This window comes from Mus pahari, chromosome 5, assembly GCF_900095145.1.
Source record: "Mus pahari chromosome 5, PAHARI_EIJ_v1.1, whole genome shotgun sequence".
Lineage (NCBI taxonomy): Eukaryota > Metazoa > Chordata > Mammalia > Rodentia > Muridae > Mus > Mus pahari.
Genome location: NC_034594.1, coordinates 156967723 through 156989242, shown reverse-complemented (window position 1 = coordinate 156989242; position 21520 = coordinate 156967723). Strand labels below are relative to the sequence as shown.

General features: G+C 44.0%; 1 protein-coding gene across 2 annotated transcripts in view; it reads left to right on the top strand.

The window, feature by feature from the left end:
• Nucleotides 1-21520, top strand: part of Mark1 (microtubule affinity regulating kinase 1) — a 103805-nt gene that overhangs the window by 33608 nt on the left and 48677 nt on the right. For both annotated transcript variants that reach the window (XM_021197697.2, XM_021197698.2), the window contains exons 2-3: nt 19342-19545; nt 21011-21064. In XM_021197697.2, the coding sequence (XP_021053356.1) occupies nt 19342-19545; nt 21011-21064 (258 nt within the window). The remainder of the gene's footprint in view (nt 1-19341; nt 19546-21010; nt 21065-21520) is intronic.

The window sequence follows — 21520 nt, the reverse complement described above, 5'->3', positions numbered from 1 at the left end:
TACAAGGCTTACATAAAGTTATGTTTACACAGGCACAGAGGGCACTGTCAGTTTTCCTAAGTGACTGTTCTTGCGATTGTTCTTGGACAAGCAGCAGCTTTCCTAGTCTGAGGGATATGCCTAGCTGTCAGAATACCCTGTTCCCTGTGGGAGTTCAGACAGCAGGGGGAGCAGCCAGACTAAGTAACCACCGTGGTCCAGCAATGGCTCTACTGAGTCGGACTGCTTCACTGTACCTCCAACCACAGACTGTCTCCATCTACAGACTGGAAGATGGCTGTGCTCAGAGCCACTGTTGTTGGTCATGCAGGTGAAAGAAACCGTTGCCCGGGGAGGTTTTTTTGTTTTTGTTTTTGTTTTTGTTTTTAAGGAAGTGATGTGCTAGGTGCTAGGTCCCGTAAATGTGATTTGAATGGTTTGTAGTTTGCTACAAACTGAAGACGGCAAATGTCAGCACACGAAGTGTCTGTAAGCATTTGGTGAGGAAGTTCAGGCATGACCTGGTAATTTGCCAAGAAATCAGTGCTTAGTAGATAGGAACCAACTACTTGTAATATTTTAAGTATTTTTGATGACAGGTGATAGATTCAAACAGATGAGACGTTTTAATGTCCAAAGGGTTCCCAATAAACTCTTCTTTCCAACCTAGAATTGCCAAGGAGAGGGATTCTGTGCACATACAGTTGACCGTCTGTATCTGTGGCCTGCACTTTTGGTTTGAACCAAGAAGGTTCTAAGAGTAGTCTTTAAAAGCAGTAACGGCATCTGTGCTGGGGGTCTGTGGGCTTCCCTCTTACTGTTCCCTAAGCAGTGCAGAGCAGGAACTGTTTGCACAGATTTACATAGTCAGGTAATATGCCTACAGGTGACTGAGGGATGTAAGAGAATGGACTACATCATGTGCAAACATGACACCATTCTATGTAGAAGGACCTTGGGAATCTGGAGCTTTTGTGCCTTTGATGATGGGTGGGGTGGTCCTGGACCATTTCTCCATAGAAGCCAAAGAATGGTGGTATAAACAGATGTAATGCTTCCTTACATAGGTAGCATTTGATTCTTCATGTGATTTTTCTTTTCTGAGTATATGTGAGGGATTATGCCATATCACTGCACATGTGAATATCTCATTCTTTAATTCCTTAGCATTCCACTTCATGGGGATATTTAGCCACATTCCCCTAGTGGCTCTCCAGGTTGTGTCTCACCTTCAGTAATTTTATTTATTTTAAAGATTTGTTATTTATTTATTTGTTTGTTTTTAATTTTAATTTTTATTTTTATTTATTTATTTTTTTTTTTTTTTTGGTTTTTCGAGACAGGGTTTCTCTGTATAGCCCTGGCTGTCCTGGAACTCACTTTGTAGACCAGGCTGACCTCGAACTCAGAAATCCGCCTGCCTCTGCCTCCCAAGTGCTGGGATTAAAGGCGTGTGCCACCACGCCCGGCTTCCCTGATAACCTTAAGTTTACCCTTCTAGGGTTTGTTTCTGCAAGCACGTGCACACGCGTGCATGTTTTCTGGGGTCATTCTTCCTCTGTGATTCCCCCTTGTATTCCTCCCCTCACTCTAGCCCCCATTGTCTGTCCACGGAAGCTGTCTGTCCTCACTCCATATCCTTCAGGTGGGAAGTTTTCATGCAGATGTAGTATGTGCTCAGGAGCAGTGTGGGAGGACTCTCCTCTGTTTACCTCCCATGAAGTGACAGCTCAGTGGAAGTGTCAGAGTCTCTGCTGTTCCCTGGCAGCTTGTGAGGTGGGTGAGTAGTGAGGAGTAGGAAGGTGGTGGTAACTGGGGAGGGTGACTCAGGGAACCCCAGTCAGAGAGAGTCTTCCCCTAGTCCGTGGCAGAGTGAGTGTTCCTTAGATTCTGGCCTTTATTTTGTTCTAGAATGAGCACATTTGCATTCCTCTGACCTCAGCAGAATGAGGAGTCAAGGAAATGTGAGGTGATCTTGCCATGTGTTCTCTCAGGAGCCCAGTAGTCTGTCTGGTCTGTGCATCAGTCCTCCTCAGGGTATCAGTAAAAGTTCTCTGCACTCTTCCTTTCTGCTTTATCAACTTGGAGTGTTAGGAGGGGGTGTAGCTGCATCCTTTCTGATGCTGTAGCTCATTGCCCCTGACTTTAGTAATCTTGGAGGGTCTTTTTTTTTTTTTTTAAGATTTATTTATTATATTTAAGTACACCGTAGCTGTCTTCAGACACTCCAGAAGAGGGTATCAGATCTTGTTACGGATGGTTATGAGCCACCATGCGGTTGCTGGGATTTGAACTCCTGACCTTCGGAAGAGTAGTCAGGTGCTCTTACCTACTGAGCCATCTCTCCAGTCCCTTGGAGGGTCTTAAAGAAGCAACGAGAACATGCTGTTGTGTTGCCTCCTGCTCCCCAAACTCTGTTTCCAACTTAGATTGTAAGGACATCTATTCAACTCTGTCTAGCAGTAAACAATGAGTATGCGTCCCTGTAATGTAGCTAGTTATTGGACTCAGTTTGGCTAAGTTATTCAACCTGATTGCATGGTACATACTAAGTAAATGCTGGCTCCTCTTTCCTTCCCCCATTCTCTTACACACATTTTCTAAACCTTTTTATTGATTCTTTATGAATTTCACATCATGCACCCCAATTCCACTCATCTCCCTGTTCCTTTGTATCAGCTCTTTGCCCTTGCAACCTCCCCTCTAAAACAAAACAAAACAAAACAAAACAAAACCTCTTTGTGGAAACCGTAGTGTGTTACAGTGTGTCCCACAGTATACCCCTTTGGTTTTTTTGTTTGTTTGTTTGTTTGTTTGTTTTTGTTTTTGTTTTTCGAGACAGGGTTTCTCTGTGTAGCCCTGGCTGTCCTGGAACTCACTTTGTAGACCAGGCTGGCCTTGAACTCAGAAATCCGCCTGCCTCTGCCTCCTGAGTGCTGGGATTAAAGGTATGCGCCACCATGCCCGGCCAGTATACCCTTTTATCCATACATCTTTACTTGCAAATGCTCATTGCAATGAGTCACTAGACTGCTTTGAGGCCTTTGGCTTCTGCTACACTCTGGCTTCTGCGACATTATCAATACTGGACCCTCAAAGGGGCTCCTCTTAGATATCCTGTTGTTGCCCTGTGTCAAGGAGATCCTACAGCTTTGGATCTGTAGGACTGGCCCCTTCACGTGCTCCAGCAATTCATAGATGGGGTAGATGTTGGGGTGGGCAACTCAAAGCCCTGGATCTGGACCAGTGTAGCAGCTGAGTTGGTCAGCTCGCCCACACTCATACTGCCAGGGCTAGTGCTCCAGCACTGGTCAGCTTTCCCACTCTCAGGCTCGGCTTCCCATCACCTTTGTCACCAGGGCTAGCTTTACTGAGCTAGCCCTACTCACCTACAGGTGAGGTGTAGAGCCTACTCTCAGAAGTGTTGCAGCTGATGAGGGGCAAGACAGCTTTCCTGCTCTCATGACCTTGGGGCTAGCTCTCCCACCTCAGGTGAGGAGTGGGGCCAGATCAGCACAGCACTGAGACATCATCATGGCCTTGGATGGCAGCCCAGACTAGGAACATGTATGGCCCTTGGTGATAGTCGGAGCCTCAGATAGCAACACAGACCCCATCTACAAGAGGACCATGGCCTCCACCTGTAGCAGGGGTCTGGATGTTACCATGGCTTCTGGTGGCTCTGTAGGCCACTCAGATCGGCATGTTCTCCGTGGCAATGCGGCCCTCAGACATCCACATGGTTTCAGGTGGCAGCCCCGATCATGGGTATCCCATGGCCTTTGCTGGTTGCTCTGGCCACAGACATCTACATAGATCCATCCCAGTTGCAACAGGATCATGATCCCAGACATGGCCCCTGGCAGCAGCCCCGACCAGGACATCCCATGGCCTCGGGTGGTTGTGCAGGCTCCTCACATCCGCCTGTCTAGTCCGCCAAGTGCTCCATCTTTCCCACACATTCACATTTCCCCATTACACATTCACGCATCACTGTGGTACCCACAGCAAGCTGGGGCAGGCACTTAGATGGCTTTTTTTCTGGCAGCCCTGGACCAGTGCGGTCATGGCAGGCACTTGGGTATCTCTTACACACATTTTTTTTTTTTCCAAATTATTTTTTAAAATTTACATCCCAATTGCACCTTCCCCTCCCTCCTCTCCTTCCAGTCCCTCTCTCCCATCCCCCCATCCTCCATCCTTATCCTCCCCCCTTTCTCGTCAGAAAAGGGGAGAACTCCCATGGATATCAACCCACCTTGGCATATCAACTTGTGGTAGGATTAGGCACATCTTCTGTTGTGGCTAGGCAAGGCAGCCTAGTTAGGGGAAAGGGATCCAGAGGCAGGCAACGGAGTCAGGGACAGCTCCTGCTCCCTCTGTTAAGAGTCTCACACGAAGACCAAGCTGCACATCTGTTACATAGGTGCAGAGGGCCTAGGTCAGTCCCATGTATGGTCTGGTTGGCGGTTCACACTCTGTGAGACTCTGTGGGCCAATGTAGTTGGTTCTGTAGGGTTTCTTGTGGTGTTCTTGACCTTTCTGGACCCTCCAATTCTTCTTCCTGCTATTCTATAGGATTCCGCAAGCTCCTTCTAATGTTTGGTTGTGGGTGAAGCCTATCTGGCAACAGTTATGCTAGGCTCCGGTCTATAAGTGTAGCAGAATATAAATAGAATTGTTGGGTGGCCTCTCTCTCTTGGCATGGGTAATAGTTTGGGCAGTCATTGGTTGGCTGTTCCCTCAATTTCTGCTCCTTCTTTACCCCTGCACATCTTGTAAGCAGGACAAATTGTGGATCTCAGGTTTTGTGGCTGGGTTGGTATCCCAGTCCCTCCATTAGGAGACTTTTCTGGTTCCAGGAGATGGCTGGTTCCGATTCCATATGCCCCATTGCTGGGAGTCTTAGTTAGGGTCACCCTCAGATCCCTGGGGGTTTCCTTTGAGGTAGGTTTCTAGCTCATCCCAGAGATGCCCCCTCACTGGCTCTAGCTCTGTTACTCTCAGTTTGCTCCCTCTGCCCCTCCCCCACTTGATCCCTCCTGTCCGTCCTCGCCTCAGTTCATTGACATCTTTTAATTTACTGATTAGTATATATTCAGTTAGAATAGCATCATATATACTTGAAATGTACAACAGAAAAATCAAGTATTTTTGAGTTCCAGTGTTTCTATGACTCCTAGCTTCCGTCCCTAGAGGTCATTACTCACGTTTTTGTCTCTGTGGAACTGTCTGAGAGACCTGTGTTTACTGAGGCATTTGCACTGATGTTTGCTCATGTATGTGCACACAGATAAGGCCATGCCATCCACACAGACGCAGTTCCTGTAGGCAGACATGCTGCTGCTACCTTTTGCCGAGACCGTGCTGCATTCAGTTCCTTTGCAGCATTCATCTTTGGGTGTCCCTATGATGGTGTCTGTAGTGTAAACAGCTAGAAATAAATTGATAATCTGAAGATTATCTCCCCAGTTGTATACCATTACCAGCTAACATTCTCTAAATTCAGTCTTCACTTATGTAGCAGCTGTAGTTATTCTCTGCAGCTGTCATGATTGGCTGTCCTCTGGAAGCTAAAAGTCAAACATATCTCCTTCTCAAGCTCTCCATGGTGTCCTCTGCATACCTCCTCTTGTCACTGAGTGCTTTGGGAGAATCGATGAAGCTTTCATATTAGGAAATCAGTCATCTTGAAATTGCTTTTTCTCAGCTTATTAATTGTACTTCTGCTATAAGGAGAGTTTTTGTTGTGTTTCTTAAGTCAGTGCTGGGCACTGTTCTGCCTTTATTCCCAACATGGCAGGGGCCACGGAACTGTGCACCAGCCTAGGGCAGAGCAAGACTGTCTCAGCAGACAGACATTGTCCGTCCAGTGTTTAAAGTTAGTGAGTGCTCTTACATTTCTTCAGTTTTATGGCATCTGCTTTCTGTCACACTTAGACATTTCAAACATGAAGTGAAACACACGCTCACACAAACAAACAGGAAAGCCAGGAAAGCCAGTGTGTGCTCTGCTTGCTTCCTCGAGTATGTCTATGGTCTCTCCCCCTCCCCCTCCCCCTACCCTTCCCCCTTCCCCTGCCCCTGCCCCCTCTCTTTCCTCATCTACTGAAGATTTATCTTTAGGTAAGGAGTTGTAATCTACACTGAGAGATCTAAGGTTGTTTTTTTCTAGTTATTATTTCTCCTTTACTATAAAGTACAGAATTTGACATTTCGGTTTCCTGAATTTTTCTTTGTGTTCAATTACTCAAACTTTGTAGTTCTCTCCCCTGGAAACCTCGGGGAGTTACTTCTCTCACTGTTCAGACATTCAGAGACACAGTTAATTGGGGTGGTTTTCTGTTTTTGTTTTTTGGAAAAGTCACTGGGGCTGGAGAGATGATTCAGTGTTTAAGAGTCACCAAATGCACTCACAGCCACAGTCACTCAGTCTTTAGCTGCTTTCTCAGCTAGTCTTGTTAAAGCTGTTCTTGGATCTTACTAGATACTGCAGTGTACTGTCCTTATTTCTTTATATGTCTGTGTGCAGGTGCACAAGCGTGCTCCCATAATGGTGCACATGTGGAAGTCAGAGAACAACTTCTAGCAGTTGGTTCTCTCTGTCTACCATGCGGGGCCTGGAGATAAAGCTCTAGCTGTCAGACCTGCTGGCAGGTAATCCCCTAACCAGTAGACTTTATTATCCATCATTTCCAATAATGCTTACCTTGATATTTTGTTGGTACCTGTTTGACATGTTAAGATCAATATCTGCTGTCTTAGTAACCTGCCTCTGGATATCTGAGGGTTGCTGAAGGTTTCCACCACCAGACCTGTCACAGCTTCACTCCATCTGTGGTTCCAGGCTCAGCTGGCCTGTTAGCACTACCCAGCACCTTCCTCCCTGTCTTTGGTGAGCTTGTATTTCCTATATTCAGAGGTTAATTCAATAATTTTCTGCTTTCTAAAAATCCTCTCTGTCCCTTATCTTCCCTTAGAAATTGCTTTAACCTCTATCAGAGAAACCAAAGACCATCAGATCAGAATTCCTCCAGTTACCATGGTTCAGCATACCAGAGACCTGGTTTCTCTTCCTTCTGTTTGTTATGGGAGAAGAGATGTCTTTCTTATAGCTGCTGGACAATCTCCCCATCAAGGCTCTGGTTCTTCTCGCCCTCCACCTTCCTAGGAACTCACCTTCCTTCTCATGTCTGCTCTCTTCAACCTCTTTCCCTACTTTATCTTCTAATTGACATTAAGTACAGTCCATTCTCTCACTTCTTAAATAATAAAATAAAATAAAAAGCAAAAGGAGTGGTCCCCTCCCTCTCCTGTGTACCTCTCTTCCCCAGCTACCTTGTCGTTACCTCCTCAAAGCCAGCTGCTCAGACGGGGAATCTGCTGCAGCTGCTCCAAGTCTCCAGGCACAGTAGAGCAGTCAGAGAAAGCACAAAACTGAGTAGCGGGGCATGGAAGCATTTTGTTTAGAAATATGGAAGAGAAAAGTTTCTCTGGGGTCTGGTCTTGAAATTTGAAGGGGGCTGATTCTGTTTGTTAAGTCTGTAAGAGTTAATTTACAGTTTTGACTGTGTGTATACAGATGCCATGAAGTTGAGTTTAAGATCTGGGGTAGGTGCCTTTTAATAAGTGCCTTATTAAAAATAGCAATAGGAGGACCAGAAATGTTTGTTGAGCCTGGTGTGGTTAAAGGAAGGGCAGGTGCTGGGACCCTGCGGCAGGCTTTTCCTAGGGGTTTTATGTAAGCTGAACATGAGGTATCTTAAGAGCATTTTTCTCTTCAGAATGTAACTGTTTCCTCTCTCTTGAAACTTTATTGAACTCAGTAGTTTATTCATAAAAATATTTTACTAATTTACTTGTATTCTTTGGTCTTATAGTTCTACTAGATACAGAAATCATTTTCCTCACACATAGGAAAGTATCCTTTCCTACGCAAAGGTCCTGCAGACCCTCAGTGCCCCACCGTGGGCAGTGAGTGGGGAAGTTGAGAGGACATGCTTAGTCGTCACTCACTGCTGCTGCTTGTTCTCAGACAGAGGTAATAAATTGTAATGTATTTCTTATATAGCGTTAACTCCACCTTCAAAACATTTACCCAATTATAGTGGCAAGTCATTAACATACTGTTTTAAGTAATATTGGCCAAGATTTTCTTTAGGTTCATTTGCTCTGTTAATAAACCATATTAGCAACTTTTTAAAAATCAACATACTCTTTAGGTTTTTTAAAAAACAAAAACTAAATCAAACCAGTTCTAGTTTCTCGAATAAATCAGGGAAAGACTAGCTCTAACAGGACAGGTTTGGGAAACTGGGCACCTCTTCCTTGAGGACAGGAAGGTCACTACTCATGTAGTTCCTGGATTCTGCAGTGCTTAGTACTGGCGCTAGCCAAGGGCTTCAGTGGCAGTTTAAGAGCCAGCTTTTTAAATTGCTAAACGTAAGTTTTTATTTCTTGTGCTTCTGGAAATGGGTATGTGAATACCATCGAATCTATGAAGTACAAAATAAAATTGTTTTCTATTTGTTAATTGGGCTGAAGATCTTTTTTGCAAGTTGTGTTGTTTTGTGGTAGCTTCACTAAAGCTAGGCAAGTGCTGGGCCGCCGTGCTGCCGCCCAGCTCAGACTTGCTGACTTTAGAGAACTAGATAAAATGATTAGCGGTGGCTTTGCATTAGGACTTAGGCTGCATACTTAAATACTAACATGCCTAGTCTATTCAATGATAGGTGCTGTAGTGAATGACAGGCGGGTAAAGGCACAGTGTTCCGAGCCTTAAACTTGCGTATAGCTAGCTAGAACTTGCATTGGGAAGTCTTAGGTGCCCTTTGGAAGATGTGCTGACTACTGTAGGGGCACAGAGCAGAGTCACAGGGCTTCCACTCTCAGTGAACAGTCCTCTCTCCCAGTGGTTTAAATACATTTATGTTCACGAAGCTACTCTTTCCAGAGAACCCCCATGCCACTGTGCTGTTTCCACTGGAGACACTACAACGGAGGATGGTGGGACACTGTCTGATCCCGTTGTGTAGCAAAGGAAGTACACCAAGTGAGGGAGAGCTTCTGATGGGCAGGTGGTGGCTTAATCTGAGGCTCTCTGACCTCAGGACCACAAGAAGAACCTCGGCCATGCTCCCAGCAAGGTGGAGCACCTCTGTGTCCAACCCAGCAGGGTGGAGCACTGCTGTGTGCAAGAGATCAAGCTGAAGTGAGGTGCTGAGAGGAGTGAGCAAGGTGTCTGCTGGGCAAGGCCCATGACCTGGCTTCAGATTTGGCGTGTGTTCTGGTTAGCTATGGCCTTCATTCTTCTCTGTGCTTGATGCACAGCATCTTTTCACAGTGTCCTCCGCTGCTGAGGTTAATGGGCGTCTTCAGTCATGGTTGTTGAGGAGTTGCCTTTGTTGACCTTTTACTCTGTCAGTTTTTAGACACACACGAATTTAGGATCTTTATACCTTCCTGGTGACTTGAGTAACTCTTACCTTTGCGTCACACTGTGGAGTCTGATATGCTCATAGCGAGTCCAGCTATGTGCTCATATATTGTGTTGCCTAACTTTTCCATCATTTGACCTTCAGCCCATCTGTCATGATACTGAAAGTGCATTCTTGAAGACAGCATCTAGGTTTTTATATTAAAAATTCACTTGATAGTGTGGTTTAAGTTGTCCATTCATGTTAGTTATGACTTATGGTCAGTTTGGTTATAAATTGAGATGCTGCTCTTTTGGTTTGCTTTGCATATTATTTTGGGTGTTATTATTTGCATTCTCCCTGTCTTATCTACTTCTAAGATAATAAAACTTTTTCTTAGTATCCCATTTCACTTTCTTTCTTGGCTCCTAACTGCTGTGTGATGTTTTCAGGTATACTTCTGTGGAGACTGCATACACGGTTTACTGCAGCCTACACAGACTCTGACCCTAGACCAGTTAGTTCCCCAACCTCTGCATGCTTTGTCACACATACTTACTCCCATGACTTCTGTTCAGCATGCAGACCATAATGTTTTACTGTAAGTGGTCATATATCTTTTAAATAGCTTGAGAGGCGGGAAACATGTACTTACCCGTATCAGCACATGCATGTACTGTTCTGGAGTTCCTTATTCCTCTGGATGATCCACTCACCCCCGTGATGACCACTCAACAGACAGTACAGTGTTGTATTCGCAATAACAAAATCTTCTGCTCTTACTCCTCTAAGATGTGTCTGCCTTGTCTGGAAAGAACACTTTCATTGGATCAAGCCTTTGGAGTGCATTTGTGTCTTCAAACTTTTTCTCAAAGTGCAAATTCTCAGCAGTAGCCCGGATCTGCACTATTTCCTTTTGGCTTCCGCCTGTGGCCTCTAATCCACTTCTTGGCCATTCTCTCGGCCATACTTAGAAAGAATTTCTTGTAGTTGGTAGAAAACTTCCATAGTCCTTTGGGACTTCATTTCTCTCAAGATTTTCTCTTACTTTCTAGCCATTTCTATAGCACCGGCTGCACCCAGATTCCTGTAGCTTACAGAGCTTGTTTCTAATTGGGAAACTGGGGGGTGGGGGGGTAAAGGGGTGGGAGGTGGGGTTGCTGATGGACTTCCCCTGGCCTGGTGGCACACCTGTAATCCCACCCCTCAGGAAGCTGAGTCAGGACAATTGTGAAGTCAGGGCTAGCCTCAGTTATATAAAGTGTAAAGAGACCCTCCCCTTCTCTCCCCTCCCCAATATAATTTTTTTCATGATGGTCTGTTTATATTACATACCTCTGGCTGTCCTGGAACTTACTATGTAGATCGAACTGGCCTCAAACTCACAGAGATTCCCCCCACCTCTGTAGCCCCCGTGCTGGGAGTACAAGTGTGCACTATACACTTGGTCCTGAGAGACCTTCTTTTGGGCGGGGTGTGTGTGGGGGGGATTTTGCTTAGTGAAGATTCATTCCTTCCTCAGCTTCTCTCCCTATTTTGCATGCTTTCTGCATTAGCTCTTTTTTTTTTTTTTTAAAGATTTATTTATTTATTATATGTAAGTACACTGTAGCTGTCTTCAGACACTCCAGAAGAGGGAGTCAGATCTTGTTACGGATGGTTATGAGCCACCATGTGGTTGCTGGGATTTGAACTCTGGACCTTTGGAAGAGCAGTCAGGTGCTCTTACCCACTGAGCCATCTCACCAGCCTGCATTAGCTCTTTTAAGCTGTCTAAGAATTGCCTTTAATGTTTTGTCTAGAAAACTATATTTTTGAATCTGCTGGCTGACTTCTCCAATACAAGCTATTCCTCTGTTATTGAAAGCATAATTTCTTGATTCTTTTACCACGTGACTTGGGAAGGTGCAAGTGGTTATTAATTTTCAGTAGCCAGGGCCTGTATTTTTACTGGTGCAATTTACTTAGAAAGTAGCACATTACAGAGTATGGAGCACAGCTGTGTAACAGCTCTACCGTGCAGTCTGATACTGTGTGGTCCTACTTCTCAGGAAGTGTGGTTATCCACTCACTGAGCAAGGTTTGTATCTGTAAGAGGACACCACCGTCCTCATTTGATATTAGACTGAGCTTTAGTAACTGACACAGCTGTAGGGAGTTGGTATCACTGTAGCACAGTGGCGAGTGCTCGCTGAGCCTTCCGGTCACTCTGGGCTAATGTGGAGGTGTGTTCTTTCTCACGGGAGTATCTCTTGCCAGTCTCATGTCCTCAGCGGCTGCCAGGATTTCACAAAGGAGAAGGCCATAGTGCCCTGGAAGAGTAAATAGGCCTTTTGTCCTCTGAGACGATGTTGGTCTTTCTTCTTGGTTAGACATTGAGCACCTTCAACCTCACATCATGAAAAGGAGCCAAACTTGTAGGTTTGGGCATGAATAAAGACAGATGAGCAGAGGCCATAAGAAGGGACTTTTATCTTCACAACTTCAGTGTGTAGAGAGGAAGAATCTGAAGTGCTTGTTTTATCAAGAGATCCTTTGCTAGTTAAGGCTCCATATCTCTCCTCTGACTGTAGCTGGTCACTTCACTCCGGTCTCTTCTCAAAGACCAGCCCTTCCATGGCAGCCCTTGCTCTGCACTTACTAGGCTTCAGTGTCCTTCATACCAGGGACTGCTAGTTGGTGCTCTGTTGACTTACATATTCACCATCCCTTTCTCTTTCTGTTTCCCTCTGCAAAAGCAGGACTGCTTAGTTATTTTCTCCAATAGAACAGTACTGTGCATATAATAGGTCTAAATAAAGTTCTGCTCACAGAGTAAATGAATCATTGAATAGTGGGGTGGGGTGGGGTTCAGAAAACAAGCTGAAGCCAGAAGCTCTGGAGTGGCTGGGAAATGACTTGCTATTAACTCAGGTCTGGGCCGGATGGAGGTGTGCGTCCCACTTAGCTGTCTATGGCTGTGCTCGTGGGAAGATGGGCTGCTTGTTCCTTTAGTATTGGGCTCCAAAACACTTGAATAATGAAACGAAAAGAAACCACAGCCGAGCTTGTGAAGTGAGACGCCATGGAGAAGAGAGTATTCCTGGTCTACAACAATAACAACAAACAACAAACAAAAACAAAAAACCAAACATGACATACCCTTGTGGGAGGATTTGAATTTAGCAATTGAAACTGGGGTCTAATTTTGGTATATGTTTAAATATGGTATGTCTATACCCAGCTCAACTGTGGAAGTGTAATTCTCAATGGACTTTGAAGGTTTCTGCCTTTCTCTGGTATTTATAAACTGCACTTAGTTGTGCGGAGCTTGCCAGGCTACCTTCTGACTTCAGTACAGTCAGAAATAGTTAAAGCAATGGGAGATCTGCTGCCCAGTGAAACACCCAATGCAGGTTCCTTTTCTCGTATTCATAGGTGATCAATCTCACCTTAAAGATTTTTTTATTTAATTTATCTTATATGCATGCTTTGTGTTCATGTATATATGTGCCTTACGTGTATGATTGTGCCTGTGAGAATCAGAAGAAAGCATTGAGTCTCCTGGAACTGGACTTATGAATGGTTATTAGCTGCCCTGTGGGTGCTGGGAATCAAACCCAGGTTCTCTGCAAGAACAGTTGCTCTAAACCGCGGAGCCATCTCTCTAGACTCTGAGCTGAAGTTGGATACACTTGGATGAATCTAGAAGAGTCAGTCATGCCACAGCTTCTCCAAAGCACATCTTCTTCCTCCTCTGTGAAGTGTGGGTTGTGGTGTGCTTCTTCTCAGGGAAGTTATTATAAAGAATAAAAGAGTCAATGTCCATTAAACGTTCACAGCACCTTGAGCCATAATGTAGAGTTTTATTATAATTATGGGAGAGATGTGTGACCTGTCTTTCGTAGCATGTTCGCTGGTTGGCTTGGGCATGTCCCCACTTGCTTGTTCTTTGCCTAGTTGTTAGTCTTGTGCTTTCCTCGCCTCTCAGCTGACTTCGTGTGGACAGTTGTGCAGGCATTCATACCATTTGAATACTCATAGGAAAACTTGCAGTTTTTTATTTGGATTTTCAAGTTGTGAGCCTTGGACAGAGATGCCCTTTTTAGCTGTGTTTGCCTCTGTGCCTTCCTCCCATGAACTCACCAAGCACACCTGACTTGTTTTCACTTCACTGCCTAGTGTTCTTTCACCATGTGCCTGCTCTTCATCATCTTCAGGTGGAGTGTAGATGGCCGTCTGTCCTGTCCATCCTAAGGCAGTGTGCTGTGTGCCTCCGCTTACTTCATTTTATCTCACTGACACCTCTCAGTACTATAGAAAACTGTTTTATTTTGCCTATTTTCCCATTCTTCTTTTTTTCCTCTGAAACAAGTTTCATTGTTGAAGAATTTTTTCAGCTACTCAACAGACTTTAAAATTGCTTTTCTACTTTAGCTAGCCAAAACTGTTTCTGTTGCCCACAGAAAAGAAATGTGGTTCATACAGAAGTTGGTACCAGAAGTGGTTGCAGGTACCAGATGCTCAGAAACAGGGTTGGTTATCTGGGCTGCAGGGTGGACTGTCTTTGTACATCTTCCCGTTGTGCCATATTCGTTACCACCGGGTACTCATTACACCTTCACACAAGCTGTTACCTACTCCTCAGACTGAGGTAGTTCTGAGGTAAATACTTATGTCATTACCATCTACACCACCTGGTTAAGGACATAGACCATCAGATGTGTCCAAGTATGAGCAGCTCCTGAGTTGGAGGCCTTTACGGTAACTAGTGCTACAGGGACAGAGTCTTCGTAGTTGGAGTCTGGTGACCCATGGGATTCAGGTATAAAAACTGGTGAGATCTCCATCTCTGGTCCTCTAGAGTCTGCTGGACACTTGGGCAGCTTTAGGGTCATACTGCTCTTGCTGCACAAAGATCAAAGAAGTAGGGATTCTGTGGATTGAGTGGACAACTTGAGAAAGAAGAATAGCATTAGAATTTGCTCTGATAAAAGTGTGAACTAAAAAACCCAGAGAAATGCTGTAATTAGGCTACCATCAGATCTTGTATTAACAGCCATAACGTTGAACTCGAAACTGAAGCCATTGTTTAGTAGGAATTAAATCCATATTCTTGCCAGGATTCTTACTTGAGAATTAAGCCATTGATTGGGAAGGAGTGAGATAAACTATACAAAGAGTTCTTCAGAGACCCTTAAGGAAAGATGTACTCCTGAGTGATGCTGACAAGCCTAAGAGAAAAATGTGTATTTTTATAGTTGTTCTTGATGAATGTCTCACGTCAGAACTATATATTTTGATTCCTTATTTAAGACTCCTGTGCATGTGTTTTGTACAAATTGGAAGACTTATTGATTGACTATGTTTAATATTGAGAGCTAGCCCCCCCTTTTACTTTGTATTAATTCTTTGTGAGGTTCCTGTCATGTACTCCTGTCCTGTTCACCTGCCCATCACCTCATGGCAGCCCTTCACCCATGCAACACACAAACAGACAACAGCAGCAACAAAACCAAAGCAGAGGCAGCCTCTCATCATGAGAGCTGTAGTGTGCCACAGTGTGTCCTGCAGTGTGTCCCTCTGTCCACACATCTTCATTTGCAAATTCTCACTGCAATGAGTCATTGGTCTGGTTTGAGAGCTCTGGCTTCTGTGACAGCATCAGCATTGGATCCTCATGGGGTCTCCTCCAAGTTATCCTGTTGTTGCCCTGTGTCATGGAGATCCTGAAGCTCTGGAAAGCAGGAGTGGCCCCTTTACACATCTGGACCATTTGCAGATAATATAGATTTTGGGTTGGGCCAACTCATAGCCGAGATCTGGGCCTGCATGGTAGCTGAGCGAGTCACCCCACCAGTTCTCCCTCCAGACACTGCCAGGGCTAGCTCTCCAACACTGCTTTAACTAGGGCACTCAATGCTGCCTTCAGCATAAGGCAGGATCAGCTCTCATGCCCTTGGGGTCTGTTCATCCACACCCATGCCTCCAGAGCAAGCTCCACTGTGCTGCCCAGTCAAGGTGCGGGCCTGCTCTCCCAAGTGCTACAGTCAGTGAGAGGGAAAGGTTAGCTCCCCTCCTCTCATGACCCCAAGGCTAGCTCTCCTGGCTACTGCTGGTGGCAAGGGAAGGGGGCATCACTCCCGACCCATGTTACCTCACAGCAGACAAGTGGTGGGGCCAGCTTTCCTGTGCTCTCATTCCTTGGGGCTGACTTACTTGTGTCCCCTCAACCATGGCCAGCTCTACTGTGCTGCCCAGGCAAGGTACAAGGCCTACTCTCCCAACAGCTGGGGAAGGGCAGGGCTGGCTCCCCTGGAGAACTAGTCCTTTTGAAGGAAAACGTCATCCCAAGTTTGAAGTTCTGGATCAGAAATTTCTGTTAAACTGTAGTCTGTGAGCATGATTACTGTCTTCTCGAATGTCCGTTGATCCTTCCATCATATATGATTGGTCTGCAGTCTGTGTGCCCATGGGTACTGTCTTCTCCAGGGTCTTCTGACCCTTCCACGATGTATGATCGGACTGCAGTCTGGGCCTATAGGTACTATATTCTCCAGTATCTGCTGATCCATCCATTCATCATATATCATTGGAGACAAATATTTAAGAGTTCTGCCCCTACGCAGCTTATGCCAAACAAAGATGTCTCCTTAAGGGATCAATTGTATACTGATATTACTTTTCTTTTTAAAATTTTACTAGGATTTTAACAAGTCTTAAAAGAATCTTTTAATTGTTCAGAAGTGTTTCCCTTATATTTACTTCTTTTTTAAAAAAATACTGATAGGGACAAGGATTTAGCTCAGTAGTAGAGTAGTGGTCTGTTAGAATCAGGGTCTTGGGTTCACTCCTCAGTAATACAAAAAATTAATTTTTTAATTGAAGTAGTGGCAGGTTTATGTATCCATTGACATTGCTATGTAGCAAAAACTCAAATTCCAATTTTCAGTAGCTTAAACCAGTAGCCTATGTCTCCTAAAGTCAGAGGGCCAGCTGGGAGTCATTGATTTAATCTGGACTTAATCTATAACTATGATTCTCTCAACCTTCTCTGGTTTACTGGACAAGTTCAGATAGCTCTGGGTAATGGCAGAATTCTAAAAGAGCAAGTTGAAACCTGGTAAGGCTTTTGGAAACTTGTTTAGGTTTGTGTATTGTTAACTCCAAACCAGAACTAGAGAACTGGGGAACTGTGTCCTACCCTGAGCGGAAGGGCACTGGGCGGTCAGTCACCTGGCAAAACTGTGTAAACTCGGAACTCATACATCTGTTGCTGCTCAGTGAGGCTGTGCCATTTTTACCACTGCTCTCAGCATGTGAGTTTGTCTCAAGTATTTTAGTTCATGCTTCTCTTAAACACATTAGCAGGCATTTCTTCCTCAGAAGCTGTTGTGTGTGGGGTGCCAAGACAGTGAGGACCCTGGACTTCTGTTTAGTTACTGTGTATGAAGGGCCTTTTTGTGCTTAGCTTTAAAAGTTGTAGGACTTTAGGAGCCTTAGGCTTACAGTGGAGTGGACAACAGCAAGAGGTTTTGGAATGTGTATGTTCTATCCAGAGAATGATCTACAGTAAGTAAAGAACAAATAGCAAGCAGCAGATAGCAAAACATCAAGTGGACACATACAACATCTTGCAGAATGACTCAATCGGAGAAGTCCGATTGAGAAACCAGAAAAGGGAAAGAACAAGTCACAAGCAGCAGGCATGACATCGTCAGATTAGGCACTTCCAGCTTTCAGTAGAAAGGACCAAGGAAGGCCCATTGAGGCAGCTAGCAGGAGTTCCTGCCTGAAAGCCCCAGGCAGGGCAGCAGAGTGTTTCCCTCTAGCAAGGGTGAGGCTCCCAAGTTAACAACAGATAGCCAGTGGCAGCTAGATAACAAAGCCGCATGCATCAAGTCAGGCACTTACTGGCTCCTGAAGATGACTGGAGAAACCCTGCTGAGAGTCATTCTGGAGTTTCCAATTCGAACTCTGCATGGATGAAATTCTGGCTTCTTGTTCCTACAACAGGCATTTTTATACCATGGGATAAATCAGCACTGACCCATGTTGAAAATGCTTCACCTTCCAGCCATTCTCAAGGGCACCGTGGTTGGTTTTTGTTTTGTTTTGATTTGATTTTTAAGAGGTTATTCTTACTTATTAATTGTCTGTCTGTCTGTCTGTCTGTCTGTCTCTCTCTCTCTCTCTCTGTGTGTGTGTGTGTGTGTGTGTGTGTGTGTGTGTGTCTTATGTCTATATATGGCTTTGTATGTGTAAGCACAGTGCCTCTGGAAGTCTAAAGAGAGCACCAGACAGATGAGTTACAGGCAGTTGTAAGCCACTGGATGAGGGTCTTGGGAACCAGACTTGAGTCCTCTTTCAAAGCAGTACACTCCTAAGCACTGCGCCGTCTCTCCAGCCTGCACAATGGTTTTGATACCTTAACTGTTTACTGTCCTCCTCCCTCCCTAGTACAGGGACAGGGAGCCATCGTGCCCCAGCACAAGGAGTCTCAGAGGACTCAGGAGAAACATGCTTGAATCTGATATAAAGGAGCCCACCTTGGTCCCGAAGTCCACTGTGATCAAGTGCAAACAGCATGTGATGATTAACCATTAGAATGTATATTGTAGCTCAATGCCTAAGTACTAGTTTAAAAATCAAACACACAATGAATCTGAGGTGTCCCTGGCAGCACTCACATATTTCACAATGTGTGGCATCACTGCAGCCTTGGTTTTTGGACTCATGGCACCCACACTACTTTTTCCTACTGTCATTTCTCAACATGTATGTACATTTGTATACTTTTTGAAAGTCATGGGTTAAAGTGCATATTAGTTATTATTCTCCTTGCTATGACAAAATGCCTGACAGGAAGCAGCATAGGAGACAGGTTTATTTTATTTTGGCTCACAGTTGAAGGGAATCACAGCAAAGAAGGCATGCTGGCAAAAGCATGATGCAGCTAGTCATAACTGCATCCAGAGTCAGGACGGATGCTGGTGCATCCAGAGTCAGGATGGATGCTGGTGTGCAGCTCACTTCTTCCTCTGGGACCTCAGCTCATCTGGGGTGATAGCCATAGTTAAGGTGAATTTTCTCACCTCTATTAATCTCATTTAGGCAATTCCTCAAAGATATGCTAAGAGATATCCTAGACCCTGTCAAATTGATTGCAAGCACTGCATAAACCATATGTAGTGAGACACGCCTGAGGTCTTAACGTTTAGGAGCTGCAGGCAGAAGAAACAGAAGTTAAAGGTTATTTTACCCTACAAACTATGTAGGGAAGTCCAGGATACATAAGACTCTGTCCCTTAATCAATCAATCAATCAATCAATAAAGGTCAACAAGTAAAAAAGATTAAGAAGCTGTGGATTAGAGTAACAACCATATTTGTGAGGATAGTAGAAAAGATTAAGAAGCTGTGGATTAGATTAACAACCATATTTGTGAGGATGTTTGTCCTGGTTACAATACTTCCCTTCTAATGAAGTAGGCATGGATAATATCACTCAACTTAAAATGGTAACAGCCTTTACAGGAACAATGGTTTGCACAGTGGTACCCAGCAATGGATCTAACAATTTTGAAAGTCAAGATATAGACTTAACTATGTGGAGTAAAAAATTTTTGGATCCACTGGTCAGGAAAAAATGATAGAGTGTTCACATTTTTAAAATTGTGTAGTATGATGCATTTTCATTAAAGATAAAGTGTTAATGAACATCAGTTATAGTCTGTTTATTTTATTTTATTTTTTTTTGAGACAGGGTTTCTCTTTGTGTGGTCCTGGCTGTCTTAGAACTTGCTCTGTAGACCAGGCTGGCCTTGAACTCACACAGAGGTCCTCCTGCCCCTGCCTCCCAAGTGCTGTGATTAAAGGCGTGCTCCACCATCACCCGACTATCATGGTCTTTTAATTGTCCTTTTCTAATTGTCTAAGTGACTTTGAGCCCTTGTGCTTTTTCCTAGCATACCTCTGTGGATGGATATACTGAAACACATATCCCGCCTACCAAGTCAAGTAGCAGACAGAACATTCCTCGGTGTAGAAACTCCATTACGTCAGCAACAGATGAACAACCTCACATCGGAAATTACCGCTTACAGAAAACAATAGGGAAAGGAAATTTCGCCAAAGTGAAATTGGCAAGGCATGTTCTAACAGGTAGAGAGGTAAGTTTTTATAATGCCTCTTGATGTTTGCCGAGACCTTGCTCCAGAGTCCTGCTTTCTCATGGTTGATACTGGGGAATGAATGGTACCTGTGATCTAGTGCACACTGGGATATATGCACATAGAGCATTTGCAGACACATCTGTTTTGTGGCATAACTACTGAACTTTAACACTAAGGAAAAACTGGCCCCTACCTTCCATCATCCCTCAGAGACTGCAGCTCAGCTGTCTACCATGTGACTACTCCTGGCTACTGTTCTGTTGCCATTTGCCTTTGGAACAAGGCTGGGCTAAGATAGGTGTGAATATGTAGAAAATCACCCACTAACTTTTATCTGTTTGGCTATAACATTAAGTTAATATTACTACTATATAGATAATTTTTTCAGATGACAAGAAAATGTCTAAAATACTATTTGTTTGTTTGTTTGTTTGTTTGGTTGTTTGGTTGGTTGGTTGAGACAGGGTCTTTTGTAGCCCAGACTGGCTTTGATCTTGCTACCCAGCTAAGACTGACCTTGAAATCTGGATCTTTGTGCTTCCACTTTATAAGTGCTGAGATTATTGGCTTGCACAAGCACATCCCACTAATCTCATGTATTTGAAATTATTGTTACACAATAAAATGTATATATTTGCATGTCTGTGCACTATAAATCTATAGTGTGTTCAGCAGGGTTAAAAGATTAGTTCAGTAATGATCCAAAGTTTTGTATTAGGATTGGATTACTTACTGTTTTTTTGTAAGTCTCAGCCACAGAGCGTTAGTGAGCTTGCACTTGCTGTACATATTATGATATTATGAACCCCGTTGAGTATCTTTCTTGTCATTCACCTCTAGGAGCTGTTCAGACATAGGCTACACTAGGCAGAGCCTTCAAAGATTTTCAGATCCCTTTTGTTAGTTTTCTATTAAAGTCTATATATCCAGTTCCTCTGCCTGCACGATAGCTTTATTTGCTAAAAATACAAGTTTAAAACCTATTCTCCCATTGGGTGATGGAGGCGACTACTTTAATCCCAGCACTCAGGAGGCAGAGGCAGGTGGATCTCTGCGTTTGAGGCCAGCCTGGTCTACAGAGTGAGTTACAGAACAGCCAGGGCTACACAGAGGAACCCTGTCTCAGAAAAGAAAGAAAAAGAAAGAGTCGCTCACCCCTATAATGTTGCCTATCAAGGTTTTGAGAAAAAAGATTAAGGTAGCATTATTTTTACAATTTTAAAAGAAGAAACATGGAAGAACTAGCAAAGATGTAATTCCGTTGATGAGGAATCAGGAGGTTGATGACAAGCCGATAGATAAACTGAGGCTCTAAGCTATCCAGACCAACACCTTCTGGTTGTGTGAGATGACGTAGAAGTAAGTGCTGCATGACTAAGAGTGGAACAAAACTGTTTTCTTTGCAGGGTTTTATGCATTGAATTACAGAGCTCAAGTGTAGTTTAATGATTCTCTCTTTCAGGTCGCTGTGAAAATAATAGACAAAACTCAACTAAACCCTACCAGTCTACAGAAGGTATTTAATTAATTTAATAAGTGATGTGAGAGTTTGGTAGTTAATATATAATTGTCTATAAAGTCAAACATGAAGTTTTTGTTAGATAAACACCATATTTTATCAGTACATGAGGAAAAGACAGGCTCTAAGATACAATGATTATGACATCATAGAGTTGTTTGAAATGTGTTTAGTGCAGCTTGAGCCTCATGTCCTCAAAATACTTGGTTTGGGACTTGAGTTTTTGATTTGGGAATATTTGCATAGACTTAAGCAAGATATATCTGCCATATGAACTGCCTTTAATTTGTACCAAAATTTATATCAAATATTATGGACTATTTGTGTGTATCAGAGTATGCACATGTGGGGGGGGGGCTGTATGTACCTATGTGTGAGCATGAAGCCCTTCTGTAGTATTAGAGCTCAGTGTATACACATGTGTGTGGGGGCTGTATGTACCTATGTGTGAGT